General features: G+C 44.3%; 1 protein-coding gene and 1 pseudogene across 2 annotated transcripts in view; one reads left to right on the plus strand and one right to left on the minus strand.

The window, feature by feature from the left end:
- The first annotated feature begins 8 nt into the window (after nt 1-8).
- GSS (glutathione synthetase) overlaps nt 9-24,718 on the plus strand; it is a 28,890-nt gene continuing 4,180 nt past the window's right edge. The window contains exons 1-9 of one of the 2 annotated variants that reach the window (XM_059133444.1): nt 9-92; nt 3,223-3,357; nt 10,304-10,449; nt 13,074-13,149; nt 13,432-13,571; nt 14,265-14,381; nt 19,807-19,887; nt 19,989-20,066; nt 22,107-22,173. In XM_059133444.1, the coding sequence (XP_058989427.1) occupies nt 3,229-3,357; nt 10,304-10,449; nt 13,074-13,149; nt 13,432-13,571; nt 14,265-14,381; nt 19,807-19,887; nt 19,989-20,066; nt 22,107-22,173 (834 nt within the window). In that variant the 5' untranslated portion in view covers nt 9-92; nt 3,223-3,228. Of the gene's footprint in view, nt 93-3,222; nt 3,358-10,303; nt 10,450-13,073; nt 13,150-13,431; nt 13,572-14,264; nt 14,382-19,806; nt 19,888-19,988; nt 20,067-22,106; nt 22,174-24,718 lie in introns of those variants that run through there. The other variant, XM_059133445.1, reaches the window with a different exon arrangement.
- Nucleotides 16,845-21,959, minus strand: LOC131807687 (ubiquitin-conjugating enzyme E2 N-like; annotated as a pseudogene).

The raw sequence follows: 24,718 nt of genomic DNA on the forward strand, positions 1-24,718 counted from the left end.
ATGCGCATTGGGTCGCACTGAGGCCCCGCCCCCTGGACAGCGGGTGACTACGCGAGGGGCTTGAGTACCGCGGCAGGCAGGACGGCGAACTAGTAGGTTGGGGAACGGCAACGGCGGCCGGCAAGGGCCACGTTTCCTAGGGAGGATAGACGTGAGGGAGGGGTCTGGCCAGTGATTGGAACCCTGAAGGCAGAGAGATGTTGCAACTCAAACTCGTCGTGGACAAGGGGAAACTGGTGTCCATTGAGGGGGTTGGGCTGGTGCGTGTTGATCCTAGATTTCTCAGATCTTCTTACTCCCGATCGGGCCGGTGTCGGAGAGAGGGTACTGGCGAGCCAGAGACGGAGTTTAAAAAAAAAAATGGAGGGACCTGGGAGCGATTAGAACCAAACTTTGTCTGGTGTGGGAGCGAACGGGCCCTTCATGTTGGGGCAAGCCTGGGCAGGAGACGGGTGAAGTTGCCCCAGGCTTCACGCAGGCACTGGCCTCGCCCTCGGGATAAAGTCCGACAATTTTCTCGTGGGCGTTTTAAGACTTTTGTTGATCGGGTCACAATCTGTCATGCATTCATCATTCATTCATTTCACATTCACTGAATACAATAGTAGGCGGGCAGGTAGAGAAGAGATTAAGACACACAACTATTTCTATGCTACAGGGGAAACTAGTGGTTTGTAGAAGCCCTGCGTGGAATGCAGGGACAGCTTCTGACACTGAGTCATGAAGGATAGTCAAGAGTGGTGGGGAGTGTTCCAAAGAGAGAAACCTGCAGCATATGCGTAGCCTGGGAGCAGGAGAGAAGCAGGTGTATCCTAGTCAGTGAAATTAACCTCAGTCTGAGTCTAATTAGTGTCCAGGGAAGAGATGATGGTAGCCGGATCGAGGCTCCCGACAGCGGAGGTGGAGAGAAATCAAGGAATTCAAAGCATTCTATATTTAATAGAAACTACAGAATTTGGGGAGACTGCGATTTGGAAGAGAAGATGTATAGGCTTGAGTGCTTGGGTGGGATTCATCAGAGGAGGAGCAGATATGTGGGGAGACAACAACAAATTCTATTCTGGTTCTGCAGGGTCTCCCAGTCAGCAGTAGGTCATGACACTTTGGAAGTCAGGAAATCACCAGTGTGAAGGAATAGATTAGAGTGTCCTCAGCAAAATGAATAAAGCCCCAAGGTTGAGACTGTAGAATGAGAAAAACAAAGGGCCCAATCAGTACTTTACTTTACTTTTAAATAATTTTAAATTTATTTATTTATTTATTTGTCAGACAGAGATCACAAGCAGGCAGAGAGGCAGACAGAGAGAGAAGGTGAGGGGAAGCAGGCTCCCTGCCGAGCAGAGAGCCCGATGCGGGGCTTGATCCCAGGACACTGGGATCATGACCTGAGCCAAAGGCAGAGGCTTAATCCACTGAGCCACCCAGGCGCCCCCTTAGTGGTTATCTTTATGTCTTATCTTTCTGTGTCCTCTGTATGTAGTCTAGGGCCTGGCATTAGACGCTGTTCAGTGTTTACCAAGTAAACAAGAATCCAATGGCAAGCAGAGATGTTGGAATTCCAGAGTTGTGAAGAGAAGGGGGCTAATGGAGGGTTCTGTTGCTCTAATGCCAGAATCATAGGTTCTTGTCCCGGCTCTGCCACCAGCCTGCCGTGTGACCTCCTGACAAGTTTTCCACCTGTAAAGTAGATAAAGCCAAAAAAGAAGTTCCCATGTTTAGAGCTCCAAACCCTGCTAAGGAACTACACACAGATTTTTTTTTTTTCTCATTTAATCCACATGGCGGCCTTATTTATGGAGGAAGTAGTATTATTATGGGCTCAAACCCAGATCTGACTGAACCCACAGCTTTGTTATGACTCTATGACTGCCCTTATCTCTTGTCAGGACCCTCTTGAAATCACGTAGTCATTTTCTTTCGAAATGTGCTGAGGCCAACAGACTTTCATAATTGGTTTAGTGCCTCTTCTGCTATAGGGACGGGGAGGTGGAGCTAAATGTGATGGAGGTTCCTTGTTCTCTAGCTCCCTTTTTGGGGACCACTGAGCTGGATAACCATGTTTTTTTCCTAAAATCCAGTAACAATAGGGCAAAACAAAATGAATGAATGACCGGTGTTTCCAGATTTTTATTCAAATCTTCTTAAATCCTTGAGGCCTACTGCAAAATCAGTGAGTATCAAGGTATGAGTTGGTTCATTCCCGTATGTCTCTGGACAGCCTGCTGGACCCCTCCTGCACTTGGGTTTTCGTTGTTTCTATCCTGCTAATGTGATTTCTCAAAAATATTTTGTCTTGGTGCTGTGATGATAGATGTCCGTACAAGCAATGTAGTCATGTCCAGCTAGTGAGTTTGCTTCTGGTTAGTATGAGGTAGAAGTTCACTGTAGCTGCATTTCATAGTATTCTACAAAGGGTTTCTCCTACCCACCCCTCCCATTTGAGATCTGCCAACATGGGTTGTGAGCTAGAAGGGAAAATTTGAAAAAAAAAAAAAAATTTGTTTTAAAGTAGGCTCCATTCCCAGCATGGAACCCAATGCAGGGCTTTAAATCAAGATCTGGCTAAGATCAAGAATCTGATACTTTACCGACTGAGCCACCCAGGTGCCCCAGATGGGAAATTAATAATCTATTGCATGGTTTTTAAATTTGTTAAAAATACAGAGCTACAAAACAAGAACAAAAACAAAACAAAACAAAAAACCTTCCCTCTCCTCCAACCTCTTGAGTGAGAATCTCTGAGTGAGGCCCAGGACTTTGTATTCTTTACCAGGCTCCCCAGAATATTCAGCCAGGTTTGGAAACCACTGGTCTACTCTGTACGCTTATGCCTTGTTGCACAGGTAGGGAATCTGCAGCTACTAGGGGAAGGAACTTACCCCAATCACATATGACATTAGTGCCTCTTTCTCCAATGAAAAGCATTGGGCTGGGAGTCCTGAGACCTGGGTTCAAATGCAGATTTTACTCGCCATTACCTTGGACAAGTCATTTCACCTCTCAGAGATTCCACTTCCTTACCATGAGACTCATGCTGTCCTTGTGTTAGGAACCAAAAGAGAGAGCCACAGTGGAAGTGCTCTGTCAAGGTTTGCATTCTGCATTCATGCAAGTTAAGAGCTGCCATCCAGTGTTCACTCCTTTGTACCACACCGCGGGTTTCATTGGTTGCTGGGGCCCCGGGCATCTATCCCCAAGCCTTCCCCTCTCCTCCTGCTGCAGGTTGGGATGGCCACCGGCTGGGGGAGCCTCTTGCAAGATGAACAGCAGCTGGAGGAGCTGGCGCGGCAGGCTGTGGACAGGGCCCTGGTGGAGGGAGTGTTGCTGAGAACCTCACGGGAACCCAGCTCCTCTGATGTAAGCCCCTGACTCCTCCCCACAGCACCGACCACACCGCTCTGGAGCCTAAAGCTCATTATCTGGTCCCTGCGGACTAAAGGCAGCCCCTTTCTGTCCAAGACATTCTTTTCCTTTGTTTAATTTTTTTCAATAACACAGTTGATCTCTAAATATATGTAAAAAGTAACCTGCCAGGGCAATCAATTTAAGTCTGGGGTTTCGAGTATGACTTAGGCAAGATTCATACCCTCTCTCAGCTGTGGTTTCTTCAAATAACAAAAAAGGGATAATAATGGGACCTGCCCCATCAAGTTGGTAATACAATAAGATCATTCACATGAAGCACTTTGCCCAGTGAACTATTATTTTGTAAGACCCCCTAATCACAGTGTGGGGGGTATAGCTCTACAATTGGTTTGTGTATATTCCTCTCTGTGCATTTATATACATATTTGTGTATAGAGAGAAATAACATGCCTTTCTTTTCTTTTCTTTTTTTGTGCCTTTCTTTTTTAAGTTTCTTCTTTTTTTAATAACCTCTATACCCCATGCAGGGCTCAAACCCACAACTCCCAGATGTATTTTGGTGCCCCAAAATACATGGTTTTCTAAAAAACAAATTGGATCATATAGATTATACAAATTACTGCTTGATGTGTTTTTTATTTTTTTGAAGATGTGTGTTTTTTATTTGTTAGAGAGAGAGAGCACAAGTAGGGGAAGCAGCAGGCAGAGGGAGAAGCAGGCTCCCCATTCAACAAGGAGCCTATTGTGGGACTCGATGACAGGACCCTGGGATTGTGACCGGAGCCAAAGGCAGACGCTCCACCAACTGAGCCACCCAGGTGACTCTAAAACTTTTATTTATTTATTTGAGAGAGAGAGAGCACGAGAGGGGAAAGGCTTAGAGGGAGAAGCAGACTCCCCACTGAGAGGAGCCTGATGCGGGACTCCATCCTGGACCTCCAGGATCATGACCTAAACCAAAGACAGTCGCTTAACCAACGAAGCCACCCAGGCACCCTGGGATTTTGTTTTTCATTTATCGATCTGTTTTAGACTCTTTGCAACTCCCTCCAATAGGATTAGCTTCATTCTAATACTTGGTGTTCTAGGTGTGGATGGATCACAGTTCAACTTTTCTCTGTTGAGAAAAGGCCGTTTAGGTGATTCCTAATGTTTTATGATTATAAACAGCACTCCAGGAGCAGCGTACATGGCTACTGGGTATCTGGATGAGAGCTTCTCTAGGGTTGATACATAAAAGTAGAAAGGCTGAGTCCAAACCACATCTTTTAAAGGTCTTATCCTTTAAAAAAAAAATCTTTATTTTGTGACTAGGTAAGACATTTTCATGGTTCAGAGGGCAGAGTTTACAGTTTAACCCTCCCTCCCACATTCCCTAACCACCTGTTCTATCTGAAGGCAGATTCTTATTTATTCTTTCATATAATTTACTCTTAACCAAAAATGTATATATTTCTTTTTCCCACTTTTTGCACAAAGTGTCCTAGACAAGCTCTTTGGTGCCTTGCTTTTTTCTTTTTACTTAGTAGTATGCCCTATGACGGTCCTTGTTAGAGCTGCCACCATCTTTCTTTACCAAGTCACATTCTTTTTTTTCTTGTGTGTGCCCAGAACCTAGTTAAGGATCTGGTGGAGAGTCCAGACTCTGTAAATGTTTAGTGAGGCCTCAGTGAATGAGAATGGCTGTCACCTAAGGTAGGTTCATACTGTGGAAGGTCTGCCTCTGGCTTTAGGGATATAATTGCTTGGTTTGTGAACCTTACATTATGGGAACCGCTTGTCTGAACCCAGGATTGAGCATTTTCCCTTCCAAGATTTTTTTTTTTTTTCTATTCAGTAGGTATTGTGTAAAGGTCTGACACTTGGTCTTTTAGAAGTTAATGGAGCCTAGAAGAGGCACAGGCCTCGATAAGAGTCCCAATTCAGAGAAAAAAGACAGGAAATGTGTGAGAGAGAGTGTGTGTGTGTGTGTGTGTGTGTGTGTGTGTGTGTGTGAAATAGAGGGAGAGATTTCATTCCAAATCTTTACCAGGTGCCTGTTCTATGCCAGACCATTCTAGGCACTGAGGACACAGAGGCCCTGGCCTCTGAAATGCATGGTCTAGTTGGAGAAGGTGCCAGAAAACAACATTAAGTAATGTCAGTTCTATGAGGAAACATAGATAGCTTGATGCACAACATTAGATATCATTTATTGAGTATTTACTACGTGCCAGGCACTATTCTGAACACTTAGGAATCGCTAACTCATGTAAGTCTCACCACACTAGAGGTGAGGAAACCAAGGCCCACAGAAGTTAAGTAACTGGCCCGAGGTCACGTGAATGGTGGGGTAATTGGCAAAGCCAGAATTGAAATCCAAAGAGTTTACCTCCTGAGTCCATGCTCTGACCTTCCATTCTTTACTGCCCCTCTCAGGAAATTGTATGGGACACCTAGAAAATGGAGCAACTCCTTAGTTGTATTTGAACATATCTAGATCTTAAAAAATAAATGGAGGTTGTGTGCCTAGGTGGCTCAGTCGGTTGGGCATCTGTCTTCCACTCCAGTCATGATCCCAGGGTCTTGGGATCAAGGCCCGCATCAGGCTCCCTGCTCAGTGGAGAGCCTGCTTCTCCCTTCTCTCCCCCTGCCCTTTACCACCACTGATGCTTGTGTGTCCATGCTCTCTTTCTCTCTCTCAAATAAATAAATAAAATCTTTAAAAAATAATAAAGGGGGGGACGCCTGGGTGGCTCAGTTGGTTAAGCAGCTGCCTTCGGCTCGGGTCATGATCCCGGCGTCCTGGGATCGAGTCCCACATCGGGCTTCTTGCTCGGCAGGGAGCCTGCTTCTCCCTCTGCCTCTGCCTGCCATTCTGTCTGCCTGTGCTTGCTCTCTGCCCCCCTTTCTCTCTGATAAATAAATAAAATCTTTAAAAAAAAAAAATAATAATAATAAAGGGGAAGAGAACAGCATGGCAGAGGCATGCTTGGCTGACTTAGTCAGTAGGGTATGTGACTCTTGATCTCAGGATTGTGAGTTCAAGCCCCATGTTGGGCATGGAGCCTCCTTAAAATAAATAAAAACATTAAAAAAAAAAAAAAACCCAGCATGGCAGAGGCCCCATATTAGGAAAAGGCAAAAACTGTTCAAGAGTGGGACAGAAGACAGGCCAAAGTCAGATAACGCAGAGGCTTCTGATACCGGGTGGAAGAGGAACGTGAACTTTATCCTATAGATTGGGGTGACACACTTGCCCTGTGCGGACTGAATAGTAGGCTCCTGCAGATTTAGGGAGTTAATTTAAAAAAAATTTTTTTAAAGATTTTATTTATTTCTTTGACAGATAGAGATCACAAGTAGGCAGAGAGGCAGGCAGAGAGAGAGAGAGAGAGAGAGAGGAGGAAGCAGGCTCCCCGCTGAGCAGAGAGCCCGATGTGGGGCTCGATCCCAGGATCCTGGGAATATGACCTGAGCCGAAGGCAGAGGCTTTAACCCACTGAGCCACCCAGGCGTCCCAATTAAAAAAATTTTTTTAAAAAGCATGTGAACAGGGTACAAAATTTAAAAGGTATTCAGTGTAGAATAAATCTTCCTCTAGCCACTGTTTCCCTCCCCAGAGGCAAGCATTATTAACAGTTTTTTCACCAGAGTGTCTTTAAAAAGTCAGAGCTACTGATTTGGTTTTTGTTTTGTTTTATTATGAAATTTAAAAACAAACAAAACAATAGATATCTAGCTTATCTGGAAAAGTCAGATCCCCCGACAACCCTGCCCACTTTGCTACATGGCACCAACTGGTGAGCGTGGAGTTCTGGCCCCTTAGGGGAGATGGGCGCTCTTCTTCCCATCACTCTTTTTGTTTCTCTGAATCTGAAGCGGAGTGTTTCTTGTCATGCATGTGCTATAGCTGTTCTTACTACAGCAGAGAACTATTACTCGGTGTCTGTGTCTCTATAAAAATGAAAATACTGTTTTAGCCTTTGGCCTATGCACAGCAGGAAATAGCTCTATACTATTGATCCTAAATTTAAGCGAGCATGATGAGTCATGGGGACAGAGGAAGAGGAAAGTCTGGTTTTTTAGAAGGAGTGTGGGCATGAGCTGGGAGAGACAGAGAAAGAAGGAGAATCTTTTTTTTTTTTTTTAAGATGTTATTTATTTGTCAGAGAGAGAGAGAGCACAAGCAGGTGGAGTGGGAGAGAGAAGCAGGCTCCCTGCTGAGCGAGGAGCCCGATGCGGGACTTGATCCCAGGATCCTGGGACCATGACCTGAGCCCAAGGCAGTGGCTTAATCGACTGAGCCACCCAGGCGTCTGGAGAAGGAGAATCTTAAGCGGGCTCCATGCCCAGTACAGAGCCTGACACGGGGCTTGATCTCAACCCTGAGATTATGACCTGAGCCCAAACCAAGAGTTGCCCACTTAACCCTACTGAACCACCCAGGCACCCCAGAGGGAACTCTTATCAGAAAAAATATTTTGAGAGTTTTTCAGGCCAAATGAGGGCTGTTGGAAGCGGCAGAGTTCTGAGTTTTAAAGCTAAGGAAACTGGGCGCCTGGGTGGCTCAGTTGGTTGGACGTCTGCCTTCGACTCAGGGTCATGATCTCTGGGTCCTGAGATCGAGCCCCATGTCGGGCTTCCTGCTCAGCAGGGAGTCTGCTTCTCCTCCCTCTGCCCCTCCAGCCCACTCTTGTTCTCTCTCTCTCTCAAATTAAAAAAAAAAAAACAAAATCTTTTAAAATAACAAAGCCTAGGAAACACCCTATAGTCGTCACGCATGCACTCAGGGTATGAGATCATCCCTCCTGTAGTCTGCAGTAATTCCCAGTCTAACACATAAGAGCAAGAAGCTGGAAAAAACCTCCCTGTTACAAATATCCTTCCTCAGTTTTGTCTTCTGAGATTCTGAGAAGGGCAATTTGGGAATTATCTACCAAAAAAATTTTTTTTAAAGATTTTATTTATTTATTTGACAGAGAGAGATCACAAGTAGGCAGAGAGGCAGGCAGAGAGAGAGAGGAGGAAACAGGCTCCCTGCTGAGCAGAGAGCCCGATGCGGGACTCAATCCCAGGACCCTGAGATCATGACCTGAGCCGAAGGCAGCAGCTTAACCCACTGAGCCACCCAGGTGCCCTCTACCAAAATTTTAAGTGGATTTATCCTCATTACCTGCTATTTCCACCTTTTAAATGTACAATTTATGGACTTTCTCACACACAAAAGAACTAGAATATATATTCTAGGATATTGGTTGAAGCATTGATTATAAAGGGATGGGGGAAGGAAACCAGCTAAATGTTCATAATAGAAAGCTAGATTCAATAAATTGATTTCTATGCAATGGAATACTGTACAGCTATTAAAAAGAATGAGAGTTCTTTATTTGAACATATATGGAAATGACCCTGAAATATTTATAAAGCAAAGGACAGAACTATATATATATAGATATGTATTTTATATATCAATATATATTTATATATAATATATAAATATTATATATTAGATAATAATATATAATATGACATTATATATATACACATATGTGTGTGTGTGTGTGTGTGTGTGTGTGTATATATCTCATGTGCCTCTGTGTGTATAGAAAAAGGCAAAATACGAATGTATACATATAGTCTAAAGGATATGGGAGACACTAGTATACCACTTGCCTCTGGGGAGAACTGAGTCACCGGGGCCAGAGCGGGAGTGAGATATACTTTTCACTGTGTATCCTTCTGTCTCTTTTGACTTTTGTATCATGTGTTTGTATTATCTGTTCAAAATAATATTTTTAAATAAATATATCATGCCAAGTTCTAATGTCATACACTTGTACTGCCATAATGGCAAACGGATATTAACTCCAGTTAAACTCAGGAATGCTTCATAAAATAAGTCATAAAGTCATCTTATCATCTCCTACCCAAATTCCAGTTCATTTGTTGTTGTGAATCTCAGAAGGCACGAGCCCTTCTAGAAATAGTGTTCCAGATGGCATTTGGGTTTCTCGGTTCTGCCCAAGTCCAAGCTTAACTCCCTGCTTGGCAACATGAGTCACCATCTCCAACCCTGGGGGGAAACCACTCCTAACTTCTACTCTGGGGGCTGGAGTTCACTTCTGCTGCACCCCTTACCAGCAGGACTGTCTCTCTCCCCCAGCCAGAAGGCAAGGGGACTGGGGCGTGAGCTCCTGGCATGAAGAGCGTCCTGGGTTTAGATAATCGGCTGGCCGGGAGCTGTGAGTATATGTGTGTGTCATTTATCAACCACCGTAGTTCAAATCTTAGTGCCGTGTAACACATGGCACATTATATCATTTTGGGTATGTTACTCAATCTTTCTGAGACTCAATTCCCATGTCTATTTATTAAGAATAGATAATGCTAGGGACGCCTGGGTGGCTCAGTTGGTTGGACGACTGCCTTCGGCTCAGGTCATGATCCTGGAGTCTCGGGATCGAGTCCCGCATCGGGCTCCCAGCTGCATGGGGAGTCTGCTTCTCCCTCTGACCTTCTCCTCGCTCAAGCTCTCTCTCACTGTCTCTCTCTCTCAAATAAATAAATAAAATCTTTGAAAAAAAAAAAAAAAAGAATAGATAATGCTAATGTCTGCCTCACAGAGATAAATGATATATCCATGTAAGGTTATTTAAAACAGCGCTGTGCACCCAGTAAGTGCTCAGTGATTTCTTATTCATTTTTTGTCTTTGTTTTTTGCTGTTTTGCTTCCCACTCTTTTTTAATGTAAAGAGATGAAATATTACAGAGTCTAAAACTTCCCTTTATACCCCTTCATCATGCTGTTCGCTCCCTCTCTTCCCGGAGGGAACTGCGATTTTGCAGTTTGTGTGTCTTCCACAAATGTTGGCCGCACTTTCCGTGGGGTTGTGTTTGCAGGAAGACAACCCGTTCATGGGTGTTCTTCCCCTGCCCACTCTTTCTCCCCGATCAGGTGGTAAGCTATGCCCCATTCACGCTCTTCCCCTCACTGGTCCCCAGTGCCCTGCTGGAGCAGGCCTATGCCGTGCAGATGGACTTCAACGCGCTGGTGGATGCCGTCAGCCAGAATGCTGACTTTCTGGAACAGACACTCTCCAGGTACTGGGTTCTGGGGCCTTAAGGGCTGGGAACTGCTGGAACCAGGGGACCAGAAGACTGGGGAGCCATGAGGTGTTGCTCTGGCAGCCGACTTGGCTGGGTGAGGGACAGGCACTCCCCAGAAGAACAAAAAAGAGTAGACTAGATGTCGGGAGGTCTGGCTTCTAATCCTGGCTCTAATCCTCACTTGCGTGGCCTCAAGAAAGTCCCTTTCTTTCTCTGGGCCTCGATTTCTTCATCTGTGAAGTGGGGAGATGGCCCACATCTAAGATCCCTTCCAACACTGACATTCCGTGATTCTCTGATCCAGAGTTCTGTTTGGAATTAGGGAAGGTCAGCGTAGTTTTAGAGAAAACAAAGGACAGAGAAGATTATTAGGCATGAAGTCAGATTTCCTGCTTCTTTCTTGCTCCCTCAGTCCCCTTATCTCTGGAAGAGATGGGGTATAGACTGGACCACACCCAGGGCACTGAGGCTGTAGAACCCCTGAATGGCTCATCCCACCCACCCCTCTCTGTCTCTTCTCCCTTGATCCTATTTTTCTCTTCAGACCCTGAGGCAAGGGAAATTACTTTAGAATTAAATTCTTTATTTTAGAATTAAATATATATATGTATGTGTATATATGTAGAAAGAGAGACTAGACATCCATACTTCCATGTCTGATTAATTTTCCAAAAGAAAACAATTTATTTCATTACAGACAAATGTTTTTTAAATATTTTATTTTAGGGGCGCCTGGGTGGCTCAGTTGGTTAAATATTTTATTTTAAACTAATCTCTATATCCAATGTGGGGCTCAAATTCACAGCTCTAACACCAAGAGTTGTATGCTTCACCGACTGAGCCAGCCAAGTACCCCAGACACAAAATCTTTTAAAAATGTGCACATTGTGGGGGCACCTTGGTGGCTCAGTCATTTGAGCGTCCAACTCTTGATTTTGGTTCAGGTCATGATCTCGGGATTGTGAGATCAAGCCCCAGGTTGGGCTCCACACTGAGCATGGAGTCTGCTTAATTAAGATTCTTTCTCTCCTCCCTCTGAAGCTCACCCCCTGCTTGTGCTCGCTCTCTCTCCTTAAAAGAAAGAAAAAAGTGCCCATTGGTGTGAGGTTGAACGTGAGAAGGGATCTTAATGGTAAGAGGTTTGAAAACCAATGACTTGGAGCTAAAAACCCAATGAGTTAAGAAAAACAAGCAAACCATGAGTTACGAATGTACAAACCCTACCACCACCTTCCCCCCAGATCTTTTTCGGGGTGAACCTGGCTTTTGTACCTGTGATTCTGGATTGTGGGGTTTACGAGCAGCCTGATTTATGACCTGTGCCCTAAAGACTCAATGATAATGGAGACCTCTGCTGTCCTTCTCTGCAACCCTGCATTCCCTTTTTCCCTGTCTCTGAAACACACACAAATCCTAGCTTGTAAGGTATAGAGCCCCAGGATTACACATGCTAAAATTGCAGCATAGGGTCTGGGCTTGAAGGGGAACATCTCTTCAGAAAAGAGATAATGTATCTTAACTTTTCTGGAGGCTGAAGCCCAGCTGGGGGCTGTCCTCACCAAGGGTTGGAAAGAACCCTTGGGAGAGAACTGGTTGGGGAACAGAGGAACTGCAGGGCAGGCCTGAGCTATATGGGCTCAGTGGGGTCCCTGTAACAAGGTGAGCCCATGAGTCAGGCTTGACCATGCAGAGACTGCCCTGAGTCTTGACAGACAAGTGTGGTGTTGGTTACTGGTGGGTGTCTCTTCCTGAGGTTCCAGAAAAAACCATACTAGATGGGCTCCTACATTGTGTCACATGTCCCAGCAGCACACTGAGCCATGATGATTAGCTGACACAGACAGACGCAGGCAGAGCTAGCTCTACCCTCGTGTTTATAGTCAAATAGGAGGAATTTCCAGAAATCAAATGGAAAATTACAACCTAATCTGTGCTATAAAGGAGAGATCCACAGTGCTCTGAGAGCACACAGCAGGGAAATCTGATCCAGACATGGAAGGCTACCCTGAGGAAGTCACATTATATGGGGACACGCTGAAGGAAAAAATATAGGATATTTAGCATGTATCAGAAGAACCTCTGGGATACAGGGCATAACCGCTGTCTTTTAATCTCTGAGAGTTGCTGTGTAAGAGGTGGAGAAGACTTGTCCTTGACAAGGTCCCAGAATGCAGGAGAAGCTATGAGGAGACTTAATGTTAGGTCAACCAGAAGGCTAACCAACTATCTGCCCTATTCAAAGATGGAATGGTTTTATCACCTTCCATTTTTAGTTTCTTTTGGGGCCAGACACTAGGCTCAGTTCTGTACCTTTCACAGCTCTTTTGCCCTTCACCACAACTCTAATTCTTTTCCTATTAATCTTTCACTTTCATCTTTCACAGATGGGCAAACTGAGACCCAGAAATTTGCCCAGTAGTGAGTGGTGGAGCTGGAATTTGAACCCAGCTCATCTGGCTCTCCAACTGGATTCTAAACCACCGTTCTCTACCGGGTTGATGTGGGTGTACAAGTTTGGGTCAGTAGACCCAGAAATTCACGAAGCAATAGACAAGAGTGGAACTACTTGACCTTTATGGTCCCATATAGCCTAGAAAATGCTCTATTTCCTTCTCCAGCACCGTCAAGAGGGACAATTTCACTGCTCATCTCTTCGACATCCACAAGCAAGTCCTGAAAGAGGGCATTGCTCAGGTAACCAGTCCCCATCCCACCCCAATGCAGGATGTGTGCCTCCCTTTTTTGACCAGAAGAATTTGGCCTGAGCTCAGGGGAATCTGCCTGTCATTGGTCCCCACTGAGTTTGTACATCAGTGACCAATCTTGGGGTGACCATAAGAATGATTCCACTGGGTTTTGGAACATTAGCCAGCAACTCTGATCTCTATGTAGAATTCACGTTTCCTGTCTGTTCCAGGGCTAGGCCCTCAGTCAGGCCCTGCGCAAATGTACTCAGTCTTCAGTTTTCCCCCACAGACTGTGTTCCTGGGCCTGAATCGTTCAGACTACATGTTCCAGCGCAATGCAGATGGCTCCGCAGCCCTGAAACAGATTGAAATCAACACCATCTCTGCCAGCTTTGGAGGCCTGGCCTCCCGCACCCCAGCTGTGCACCGGTGGGTCCCTTGGGCAATACTGGGCACACTGGTGGGGTGAAAGCCTAATAGGTGAATTAGGTGAAAGCCTAATTACAGGCGGGGGCAGGGGTCTCCAATTCTGACTGTGCCCTCTTGGGACCTGGGCCCTGTGTTTCCCCTCACAGCAGTTTCCACTTGTAATTAGGTCTTAGTATTGCAAGGAGAGAAGGGACCTCGTGATACATCTAGTCCTGCCCCTTCATTGTACAAGGTAGTATTCCAGGCTGAGGAAATAGTATCCGAGGTGAGGAGGAGCTTTGAAGGCCTGAAAAGAGTTCAGGATCTGTGGCAGAGAGGGATCAGTGACTTCCCATTGGAAGGCGGGACCTAGCAGCAGCCACTTCTGGCCAGCAGTGATTCTCCATGTTGCCGTGATTCCAGATGGTCTGCAGCCAGATTCCAGATAGCAAGCACCTGGGGCTCAGGGAAAGGAGTCCCAGCCCAATGAGAGGCTGGTATAGAGTAGGAACACAGGGTCTCAGGGCTGTGGGCACGTGCACAGGGCCAGAGTGTGAGTGTCCCGGTATATTCCAGCCTGAGCACGGTGATAAGATGCATTCTTAGTGTTCAGCTAATTCTCAAAAGTGGTGTTCCTATCAGTGTTTGTGAGTCACAGGCAGAATGGTCTTCCAGATCCATCCAATTACCGAACAAACATCTCTCTTCCAACAGACATGTTCTCAATGTCCTGAGTAAGACCAAAGAAGCTGCCAAGATCCTCTCCAATAATCCCAGCGAGGGACTGGCCCTGGGGATCGCCAAAGCCTGGGAGCTCTACGGCTCAGCCAAGTAAGGGGGACAAAAAGTGGCCGAAGAGTCCTGCTTTAGATGCAATATTCATGGCTGTAGCAACTGCTTCTTTGCCCACCATCATTAGGAAAGAAGGGATTTTTTTTCAGGAAATAGAAGCTTACACCTTTAAGTGCCAAGATTGTTTTAATGGGGCTTGGGGGCTTTCTTCTTAAATAAGAGATGCAGACTGTAATTGAATCTTCTCTTGTTGGCTAGAGGTCCTCATTATCCTTCAGTGACTGCAGTATCTGTCAATTACTGCACCTTGATGTAACAGAAGGCAGAGAAGCTACCTAGACTTAGAGAGGTATGGGAGGCCATTTCCTGCACTAATGGTCCCAACTGTTAGGTTTTATGCTCCTGTTCCTTTTCTTCAAAGATTTTCTATTTCTCTGCTCTCAGCTCTTACTTCATACCGCGGTCAGTGTGCTTCCTGTCGCCAGACCTCCTTTCTGATTTGCTGAGGTTTGGGAAAGCAGGTGGTCTGGGTTGTTATGTAGTGTCTAATGAGCGTGAGAGCCTCTTTGATGAGTAAATGCATAAGGTTCGATTTAGGGATTCTGTTGTGTCTGTTTTAGCTGCTTAGAGGCATTTTTTGCTTCCTTCCTATTTCTCAACCGTGTTCCAGATGTATAAGGATGCCAGGTAAGTGACTTCTGGATAAATGAGGGGCCACTGTACCAACAGTTGTTGCAATGTTTACATAGCTTTAATAGTTAACCCTTAATGAGCACTTCCTAGTGCCACACTTTGTGCTAAGTACTTTACACAGATGATCTCATTAGATCCCCCCATCGAACACTTGGAGATAGAGACCACCCATCTCCCATTTTATAGCTGAGGAAACGGGTTCAGAGAAGTGAATTGTTCAAGGTCAAATGGCAGGTTGGTGGTAGAGCCCAGAGTCTACTGCCTCTAGAATCTTCATTCTTAATCACTTTATTGCCTCTGAGAGAACCTCTCTGGGCCTGCTAAGCCTTACTAAGACTCAAGACACGTTGGACTCTGAGTATTTAGAAGGCATCAGATGAATATCAAGTAGAGTTCTTAGCTAAGTTGTATTTTAAAAGATGGAAGCCAGGAAGGAGTCAGCCGGGGAACTGCTGATGGACAGATGCTGCAGAGGGTTTCTCCAACTAGGCTGTGAATGACATGCAAAGACTCATGTGCCCAGAGCTGGGCTCTGGTGCGTAGGAGCTGTGGGCACCTGAGCCGGGACTGGCTTCTCTCATTTTGAAAATCAGATAGGCACTCCTGCTCACCCAGCATGTGACCTTCACTAAGTCCATTCTTTCCTCCGAGCAGCAGTTTCCTCATTTGTAAAATGGGGATGATAATAACAATACCTAAAAGGGTAGAAGTGACCATTAAATGAAAGCATGGCTTTGAAAAAATGCTATGAAAAAACTTGGTAAGAAATGGAACAGTCTCTTCAATAAATGGTGTGGGGAAAATTGGACAGCAACATGCAGAAGAATGAAACTGGACCACTTTCTTACACCATTCACAAAAATAAATTCAAAATGGTTGAAGGACCTCACTGTGAGACAGGAAACCATCAAAATCCTTGAGGAGGACACAGACAGCAACCTCTTTAACCTCAGCTGTAACAACTTCTTAGTAGTCATGTTGCCCGAGGCAAGGGAAACAAAAGCAAAAATGAACTATTGGGACTTCATCAAGATAAAAAACTTTTGCACAGCAGAGGAAACCATCAAATAAACTAAAAGGCGCAACCTTTGGAATGGGAGAAGATACTTGCAAATAACATATCTGATAAAGGGTTAATATCCAAACTATATAAAGAACTTACATAACTCAACACCCAGAAAACAAATAATCCAGTTAAAATGGGCAGAAGATGTGAATAGACATTTTTGCAAAGAAGGTATTCAGATGGCCAACAGACATATGAAAAGATGTTCAGCATCAGTCATCATCACAGAAATACAAATCAAACTATAATGAGATATCACTTCATACCTGTCAGAATATCTAAAATTAACACAGGAAACAACAGATATTGGCAAGGATGCAGAAAAAGGGGAACCCTCTTGCACTATTTGTGGGAATGCAAACTGGTGCAGCCGCTCTGGAAAAGAATATGGAGGTTCCTCCAAAAGTCAAAAATAGAACTATTGTATGACCCAGCAATTGCACTACTAGGTATTTACCCACATAACAGAAAAATACTGATTCAAAGAGATAAATGCACCCCAATGTTTATAGCAGCATTATCAGTAATAGCCAAATTCTGGAAAGTGCCCAAATGTTCGTCAACTCATGAGTTAATAAAGAATGAAATCTTGCCATTTGCAATAACATGGATGAAGCTGGCATGTGTTATGCTAAGAGAAATAAGTCAAAGACAATACCATATGATTTTACTCATATATGTCATTTAAGAAAAAAAACAGATAAACACAGTCGGGGAAAGAAAAAGAGGCAAACCAGAAAACAGACTCTTACTGTTTTGTTTTGTTTTTTAAGATTTTTATTTATTTGAGGGGCGGGGAGAACAAGAGCAGGGAGAGGGAGAAGCAGACTCCCTGCTGAGCAGGGAGACCCATGCAGGGCTAGATCCCAGGATGCTGCGATCATGACCTGAGCCAAAAGCAGATGCTTAACTGACTGAGCCACCAGTCAGTGGCTTTTAACTACAGAGAACAAACTGAGGGTTACTGGAGGGGAGGTGGGCAGGGGATGGGTTAAATGAGTGATGGGTATTAAGGAGGGCACTTGTGGTAAGCACTGGGTGTTGTATCACTATATTCTATCCCTGAAACTAATGTTACACCAAATGTTAACTAGCTGGAATTTTTTTAAAAAGAGATTTTATTTATTTATTTGACTGAGAGAGAGATCACAAGTAGGCAGAGAGGCAGGCAGAGAGAGGGGGGAAGCAGACTCCCTGCTGAGCAGAGAGCCCGATGCGGGACTCGATCCCAGGACCCTGGGATCATGACCTGAGCCGAAGGCAGGGGCTTAACTCACTGAGCCACCCAGTGCCCCAACTAGCTGGAATTTAAATAAAAGCTTGAAAGACACAAAAACAAAAACAAACCTTGGTAAGGATCATTTTGTGGTACTTCCGGTAGTAGTAGTTGCAGTAGTAGTAGTAGTAGTAGTAGTAGTAATAGTAGCAGCAGCTACCTTCTAAGAGTACTAGTTTCATTTTACAGAAGAGCATACTGAAGACTCAAGAGAAGTGGAATAGCTTGCCCAAAGTCACACAGCTAGTAAGTGTAGAATTTATGTCTGTCTGCCTCTAAAGCCTGCTTTCTACTGCATTGTTCTGCCTCCCAAGAGGAATGGTCCCATAGTATGGATTGAAAAACTAAGGCTCAAGCATTTATAGAGCAGGTGAATTTTCATCAGTTATACCATAATTTTTGAGAATTTTTTTGAATAAGCCTGGATATGATGTATGATTCCTATTTAGGTAATAATTATTCAAACTCTTTCAAAATATTAGTGCCTGTGGTTAGAATGAGTGAGGATAAGAAAGGACTCTTGGTATAAATTGTTGGGAGCTATGATCAGGAGTCCTCACTGCCAGCCAGCACACTACTGCCACTTTACCTTCCTTAACTAACAACTTTCCTAGCCCTGCTCCCAAAAGACTGTTCAGAACTGAAGGCAGGAGGAGGTAGAATATGTTTTCTGAGTCTCTGGCTATGATTATTTGCCAGAGGGCAGGCTGACTTAATCTGGGAATGCAGTTCCACTTTAACCTACAGCCTACCGCCTCCTTCCTCCACCTCTTCTTGGAGGTGGGCCAGCCTGGGCTAGGTGCCACCTTCCCACCCATGAGCAGAGCAAATCAGGCTACAATATGAAAAGCAAGGCCATTGGCCCTTGGGACTCTCTCAACAGAGGATGGCTTATGAGAGCACCATTTCTAGCTTGTCTCTCCGATACCCAACTCAAAGCCAAGACTCCGCTCAATGTCATGTCTGACTTTAAGAGATTTCAGACAAGCCAGGAGGGGAGGCATACTAGCGCCTGTATTTCAGCTAAGTGGAAAGGAGTCACACAGAATATAGTCCAGAAAGCTCAGTAGAGTAGAGAAAAGCAGAAACAAACAGACCACAGGCCAAGTACAGGAGGAAGGAATCCATTGCTTAGATTGCTGGGCCAAAATCTAGCCAACCAAGTTTTCCAGCAAATATCTATAGGCACACAGCAAAATGGAGTTTGGTACTCCATTACTGCTGAGAATTGTCCCTCAAGATCATCTGGTCAGAGACTGGACCTTTGATAACTAAAAATAGCCTGACTGATAGCCAAATAGTTCTCTGGCATTAGCTTCTCCCAGAGGCCTTGAGCTCCTGCTTCTTTAAGAAGTATGAGGATAAACTCATACTTCTGGAGTGGAGAGGGGTGGGGGGGAGGGGTAGCTGGGTGATGGACATTGGGGAGGGTATGTGCTATGGTGAGTGCTGTGTATTGTGTAAGACTGATGAATCACAGACCTGTCCCCCTGAAACATATAATACATTATATGTTAATGTAAAAAAAAAAAAAAAGAAGAAGAAGAAGTATGTGGATAGCAGAAAGGAAGAGGTCAGGGAAGCCTCAGTGATCCCATTAATACCGTGGAACAAAATGTGTCCCCATGTACATCACAGAAATGTTGGAAGGCACCAAGAGAAAATGCTTTTATAGTTGGCTCTCTAAGGTTCTATGGGATTCCACTGAGCTAGTCTAATGTATCATACAGGGGAGTTGGGGGAAATTGGAGGGGGAGACGAACCATGAGAGACTATGGACTCTAAAAAACAATCTGAGGGTTTTGGAGGGGCAGGGAGTGGGCGGTTGGGTGAGCCTGGTGGTGGGTATTATGGAGGGCATGTATTGTGTGGAACACTGGGTGTGATTCATAAATAATGAATTCTGGTACACTAAAAAGAAATTTTAAAAATTAATTTAAAAATTGGAACTATTAAAATTTTTTTTTAAAACATACACTTTTATTATATGCTTTATAATCTAGTAATATGGTCGTTAGCCTCCAACCGCCAGCATTATTCTTCTATAAAATATTCTTCAGTACTTTCACCTATTTATTCTTTCAGAAACATTTTAAAATCATTATTTTTAAGCTCTTAGAAAAAGTCCCCTTGGGTCTTGGGGATGATTTTAAACCTAAATTTTAATCTGCACAGAAAATTAACATCATTGCAATATTTCATCTACCTAATAGAGAAGGAGCAGAGACGTCTCCCATTTCTTCAGGTTTACTATATTCAGGAAATAATGTGTTAACAGCCTCAGATATCACCTGAGACCCTTCTGATTTGAGAGAATATCTGCTCTTTCAGCGAAGCTGTGTTCTCATTCTCACTCCTGAAAGACGGTCGGATGGAGGGAGGTTAAGCTTCATAGCCACTTCTGCCAACTGTGTTTACTCTTTCCCCAGGGCTCTGGTGCTACTGATTGCTCAAGAGAAGGAAAGGAACATATTTGACCAGCGTGCTATAGAGAATGAGCTACTAGCCAGGTAAGTAAAGGAGGGGAGACCTCCACATATGGCCCCAGGATCATGAAGATCCATTCGGAACAGAGCAGCCATTCCTTCTGACCTTTGTCCATCTTTTCCAGGAATATCCATGTAATCCGTCGAAGGTTTGAAGATGTCTCTGAAAAGGGGTCTCTGGACCAAAACCGACGGCTGTTTATGTAAGTGTTCAGGGAGCATTCCCCAAGGATCTGATAGAGGCTGCTTTGGGAAACTCATCCTGTCAACCATTTCCTCCAGTAATCCTTTCTTCTGGGAGATAGGATGGCTTAACTTTCCTCCTCTGAATTCCAGGGGTAAAATACCCCATCACCTCAGGGAAGTTTGGAGAAGGCTGGTCATGTTCTGCTTCTAAAGGGTCGTTTGAGAGGTAATGACTTTCTTGGTAAGGGCCTTCTTAAAATAACCTTGGTTCGAGTGCCTGGGTGGGTCAGTTGGTTAAGCATCTGTCTTCAGCTCAGGTCATGAACCCAGGGTCCTAGTATTGAGCCCCTCATCAGGCTCCCTGCCCAGGGGGGAGCCTACTTCTCCCTCCCCCTACCTTGCTTGTGCTCTCTCTTGCTACCTCTCTCTCTCAAATAAATAAAATATTTTTTAAAATTAAATAACCTTGGTTTTCATGTGCCCCTGGGTTCCTAAAAGTTTTCTTGACCCTCTTCATATGAGCTGGTCAATTCAGGCCAGGGCAGTGGGGCTGGGTAGTCAGGGAGGAAGAGGAATAGTTCTTTCATTCTTCCATTGATCTCAGAGCTGCTCTCTGAGCCAAGGCAAGACCTCAAGGGACCTGGATTTGTGTTCCAAGCCGGGCCCTGTGCTTCTCTCCAGGGGGATTCCACTAAGTGACTTTAGTACCACTTAATTGGGTAGCATTGCTTGCAACACACATATTTAGATGTGGAGCTTTATGTTTTGTTTTGTTGTTGTTGTTGTTTTTTAAATTTGTGATTAAAATTAAGAACCTCCATGAATTTCACAATACCACATACTATTTTCAAAATATGATTTTATAACAAAGTCATTAATTTACTTTCTAGATATATCAGACAATATTAAAGAAATCAAAGGGGGAAGATATTAAAAAAGACAGTCTAGGAAAAAAAAAGACAGTTTATGTCTTAAGATGTCTGCGTTTTTATTCTGTAGTATTTCTAAGACTACAGGAAGACTACTAAGAGGACTACTTTCTAAGACTACTAAAAGGAAGAAGCCTTGGCAGAACAAAAGGGATGCACACTTGATGGTCAGATCGATTTTAAATATTCATGGCATATAGCCTAGTCCGTGCTCTAGCTCCATGACTTGGGCTTCGTTGGTCTTCTGCTGCTCTGCTACACATTTGCTAATGGATTATCCAGATTGGGAGCACTTAACAAAGCCTGGATTGATAAGGGAACTGTGCAGATTTGCAGTGCTGGGGTACACTTATCTTTCAAAATATCTAAACATATTTTCCCCACTTCTCTACATTAGGATGATAAACTTTGGTCATGAAACATACTTTAGGGGCTGCCAGCAGGTGCTCTTCTAAAAGAATAGTTCAAGTTTAAAAGTCCCTCCCTCAAAGGGGAATCCTGGGGGGCCAGCAATGACCACATGAAAATCGTGGGCATTGTTCTCATGGGGTTCTGCTTTAATGCCAGGAACTGGTTCTGCCAGCAAACATTGGGTTTCCTGGATAATCCTCGGGGAAACCTGGCCATCTTGTCAGATACTGAGTTTGGCCTCTGGTCTCCACTCAAGGCAGTTTGTGTCTTGACTAGACTCAAAACTTTGCATCTCCATACCCTCACATCCACCATTTCAAAGAATCTCAACCTAGTTTCAGCTATTTTAAGTAGTATAAGTGTTTCGCTAGGCATGGCGATATGATTCCGATACTCAGTAATTTTTGGCCCTTTTAAAAAATTTATTTATCTGGTTTGATTCTAGTTGCCTTCTTATTTCCCTCTGGCCTTCCTAGATTGACTCTAGATCTGGAATATTCTAAAGCATTCCTTACTGCATATCTTTATGTTTTTACTGGAAGAAGTGGTGGTGTGGGTAGCTATTTTCATTGCTTCCAATGAACCCCGGTCTAGGCAAGCTATGCAGACTGACTTTGAAAGAAACCAAACTCATTTTGATCCATCTTAAAATACACTGAACCGCTGAACGTATCAGTTATAATTTAACACAGCAGCTTTCTCCATCCTGTGTTCTAGGGACGGCCAGGAAGTGGCTGTGGTTTACTTCCGGGATGGCTACATGCCGAGTCAGTACAGTCCACAGGTTGGTATTTTGTTAGACCATTCTTTGCCTCCTAGGACCCACCACGTTCCTCAGAGACCAAGCTCAGGCATCACAACAACCTGGGTTTTTCCCTGAGCCCTGGCCTCAGTGATCCTCAGGGAAATTACTGGTGGAACCTCCTATTCTCCCATAAGTTTTTTGCTACCTCTCATTCTCTATAAACACACTGTCTTCTAGAATCTGAATCCTCAGGAATCCGTGTTGCTTCAGCCTTTCATACTGTTTCTAGGGATATGCTGGCAAAAGTTATGTTTCTCAGGGGGAGAGCCCCAATTTGTAGCATTTAGTGATTTCTGTGGTATACTCCCATTGTGGCCAATTTCAAGCTAACCAACTTAACATTTCTGGGTAGAGTTAGAAGGAGTTGGGTATAATCAGCTCTGGCTAGCTAATGCAAACCAGTTCCACTGTACCACTGAACATTTCCTTCCTGCCAACTCTTACTTCTCTTTTATTTGTGTCAGAAACTTTTTCTGTCCACTCATGTTAATGGCAATAATATCACCTTTTCTTACTATCATACCATGTGGCTTCAAAATTACGTCCCACATCCATTATTTCCTTTAATCCTTACAACCACTGTGTGAGGTGTATAATTATCCCCATCATACAGAAACTAGGGTTTGGAGAGATGCAGAGGCTTATCTAATATCCCACAGATTCTCAGGCTTTCTGATTCTCAGTCCAGAGGCATTTCCAGTATATCATTATTCTTCTCCTGCCCCAAATCCACAGCATGGAGAAGCTAAGAAGCTCTGCTTTCACTTAGGAGAAATAAGTTAGAAAATACCATGAGCAGCATGATAGGGATCATGAGACTTTGGCTCTGCCTCTGTATGACCACAGGCAGGTTCTAGACCCTTTCTGGGCTCAATTTCTCTAAGTTGAGGAACTCAAAAAATTGAGGGAGCTCCTTCCAGATGTCTAATTCTTTGAATATATGATTCTCCCTAAGACCTGGTTGTATAGGAAGCAGCTCCGAAGAGGTGGAAGCTCTGTAGAAGGTCATTTCCTCTAGAAAGTGGTTAGGAGTGCGGGGAACTTGCCAACTAGAGAAGACAAAAACTGTCCATTAGGAAAATGGATCCAGGCTCCAGGAGAGGGCGTAGGGGAAAGGGCCAAAGAAATCTTTAAAAAGAGAGAAGAGGTTGAGCTAACAGGGAAAGGAACTTGAGCATAAGGAGGACATTTTAAGGGAATTGAGAAACTCAGACCAGGTGTAGAATATGAAGATAAAATCTGCAAGGCTTAGTGACTTGCTAGGTGACCTTAGGAAAGCCCCTGCTCATCTATGAATTTTGCTTCCTTGTTCCTAACATAATGGAGTACTTCTTTGGGTTTATCTCTGATGTTCTGGGCACCTGTAACTCTGCCTGGAACATCAAAGGTGGCTGAGATTATTAGTGAAGACCAGGCAAGGGGGTGGAAGTGGACTGATTGTATCAAAGGGAGGACAGTGTGGGTGGGAGTGGGTGTTGTTCCACAGGCCTTAGCCTTCATCCTGCTGTGGGCAGTTTGATGTGGTCGGTCTGGAGTCAGGGACAGGCTATCCCCCCACTGTCAGAATGGGGACTAGAGCTGGGAGGCATGGTCCTCTGCTGTTAAACTGCCTATTAAGCCCCAAACTCCTAGAAGCCACAGAATTTACTTGCCTCTCATGCCCCAAATTCCACAGCACATACAGCCTATGATTATGCACCTGTAAGGCCTTTGCTCTTATTATTCTGCTAATCTGAGTACGCCTCCCTATTGAGTCTGACCCTTCTACCTGACTACTCAGATTTCACTTCGTTAAACAATAACAAATAATTGTTGAGCAATTACAAAGCTCCAAGCACTGTGTTTTAGACACTGGGGATACAATAGGAAATAAGACAGACAACAAGGGCCGGAGCTCACATTTTGGTCAGGGAGATAGTCATCAGAAAGTAAGCAAAAATAGAAAAAAAAAATTTGTTTTGTAGTTGAGGGAAACTCTTTGAATAAAACAGTAGGGTGAAAAGATAGAGAATTATGGGGGAGCCCACATTAAATAGGGTAGTTTCAGCTGAGACTTAAGGAGGAGAGGATCCAGCCATCCACTGGAAAAGCCAAAAGGAAAAGAATTCCATGCAGAAGGGAAAGCAACAAATGCAGAGGTGGAAATGGTATTTGTGTGTTTGGCCTGTGTGACCGGACTATGAGAATGGGATGGAGGGATGTCAAGAAACTGACATGGTTGGGGCGCCTGGGTGGCTCAGTAGGTTAAAGCCTCTGCCTTCGGCTCAGGTCATGATCCCAGGGTCCTGGGATCCAGTCCCACATCGGGCTCTCTGCTCAGCAGGGAGCCTGCTTCCTCCTCTCTCTGACTCCCTCTCTGCCTACTTGTAATCTCTGTCTGTCAAATAAATAAATAAATAAATAAATAAATAAAAGAAACTGACATGGTTGAAAGAGGGCAGAAGGCAGATCCTGAAGGTTCTTATAGTCTGTGGGGAGGAATTTGGATTTTATTTGGAGTACATTAGAAAGCTAAATTCATACA

Source organism: Mustela lutreola, chromosome 9, assembly GCF_030435805.1.
Source record: "Mustela lutreola isolate mMusLut2 chromosome 9, mMusLut2.pri, whole genome shotgun sequence".
In the NCBI taxonomy this organism is placed as follows: domain Eukaryota; kingdom Metazoa; phylum Chordata; class Mammalia; order Carnivora; family Mustelidae; genus Mustela; species Mustela lutreola.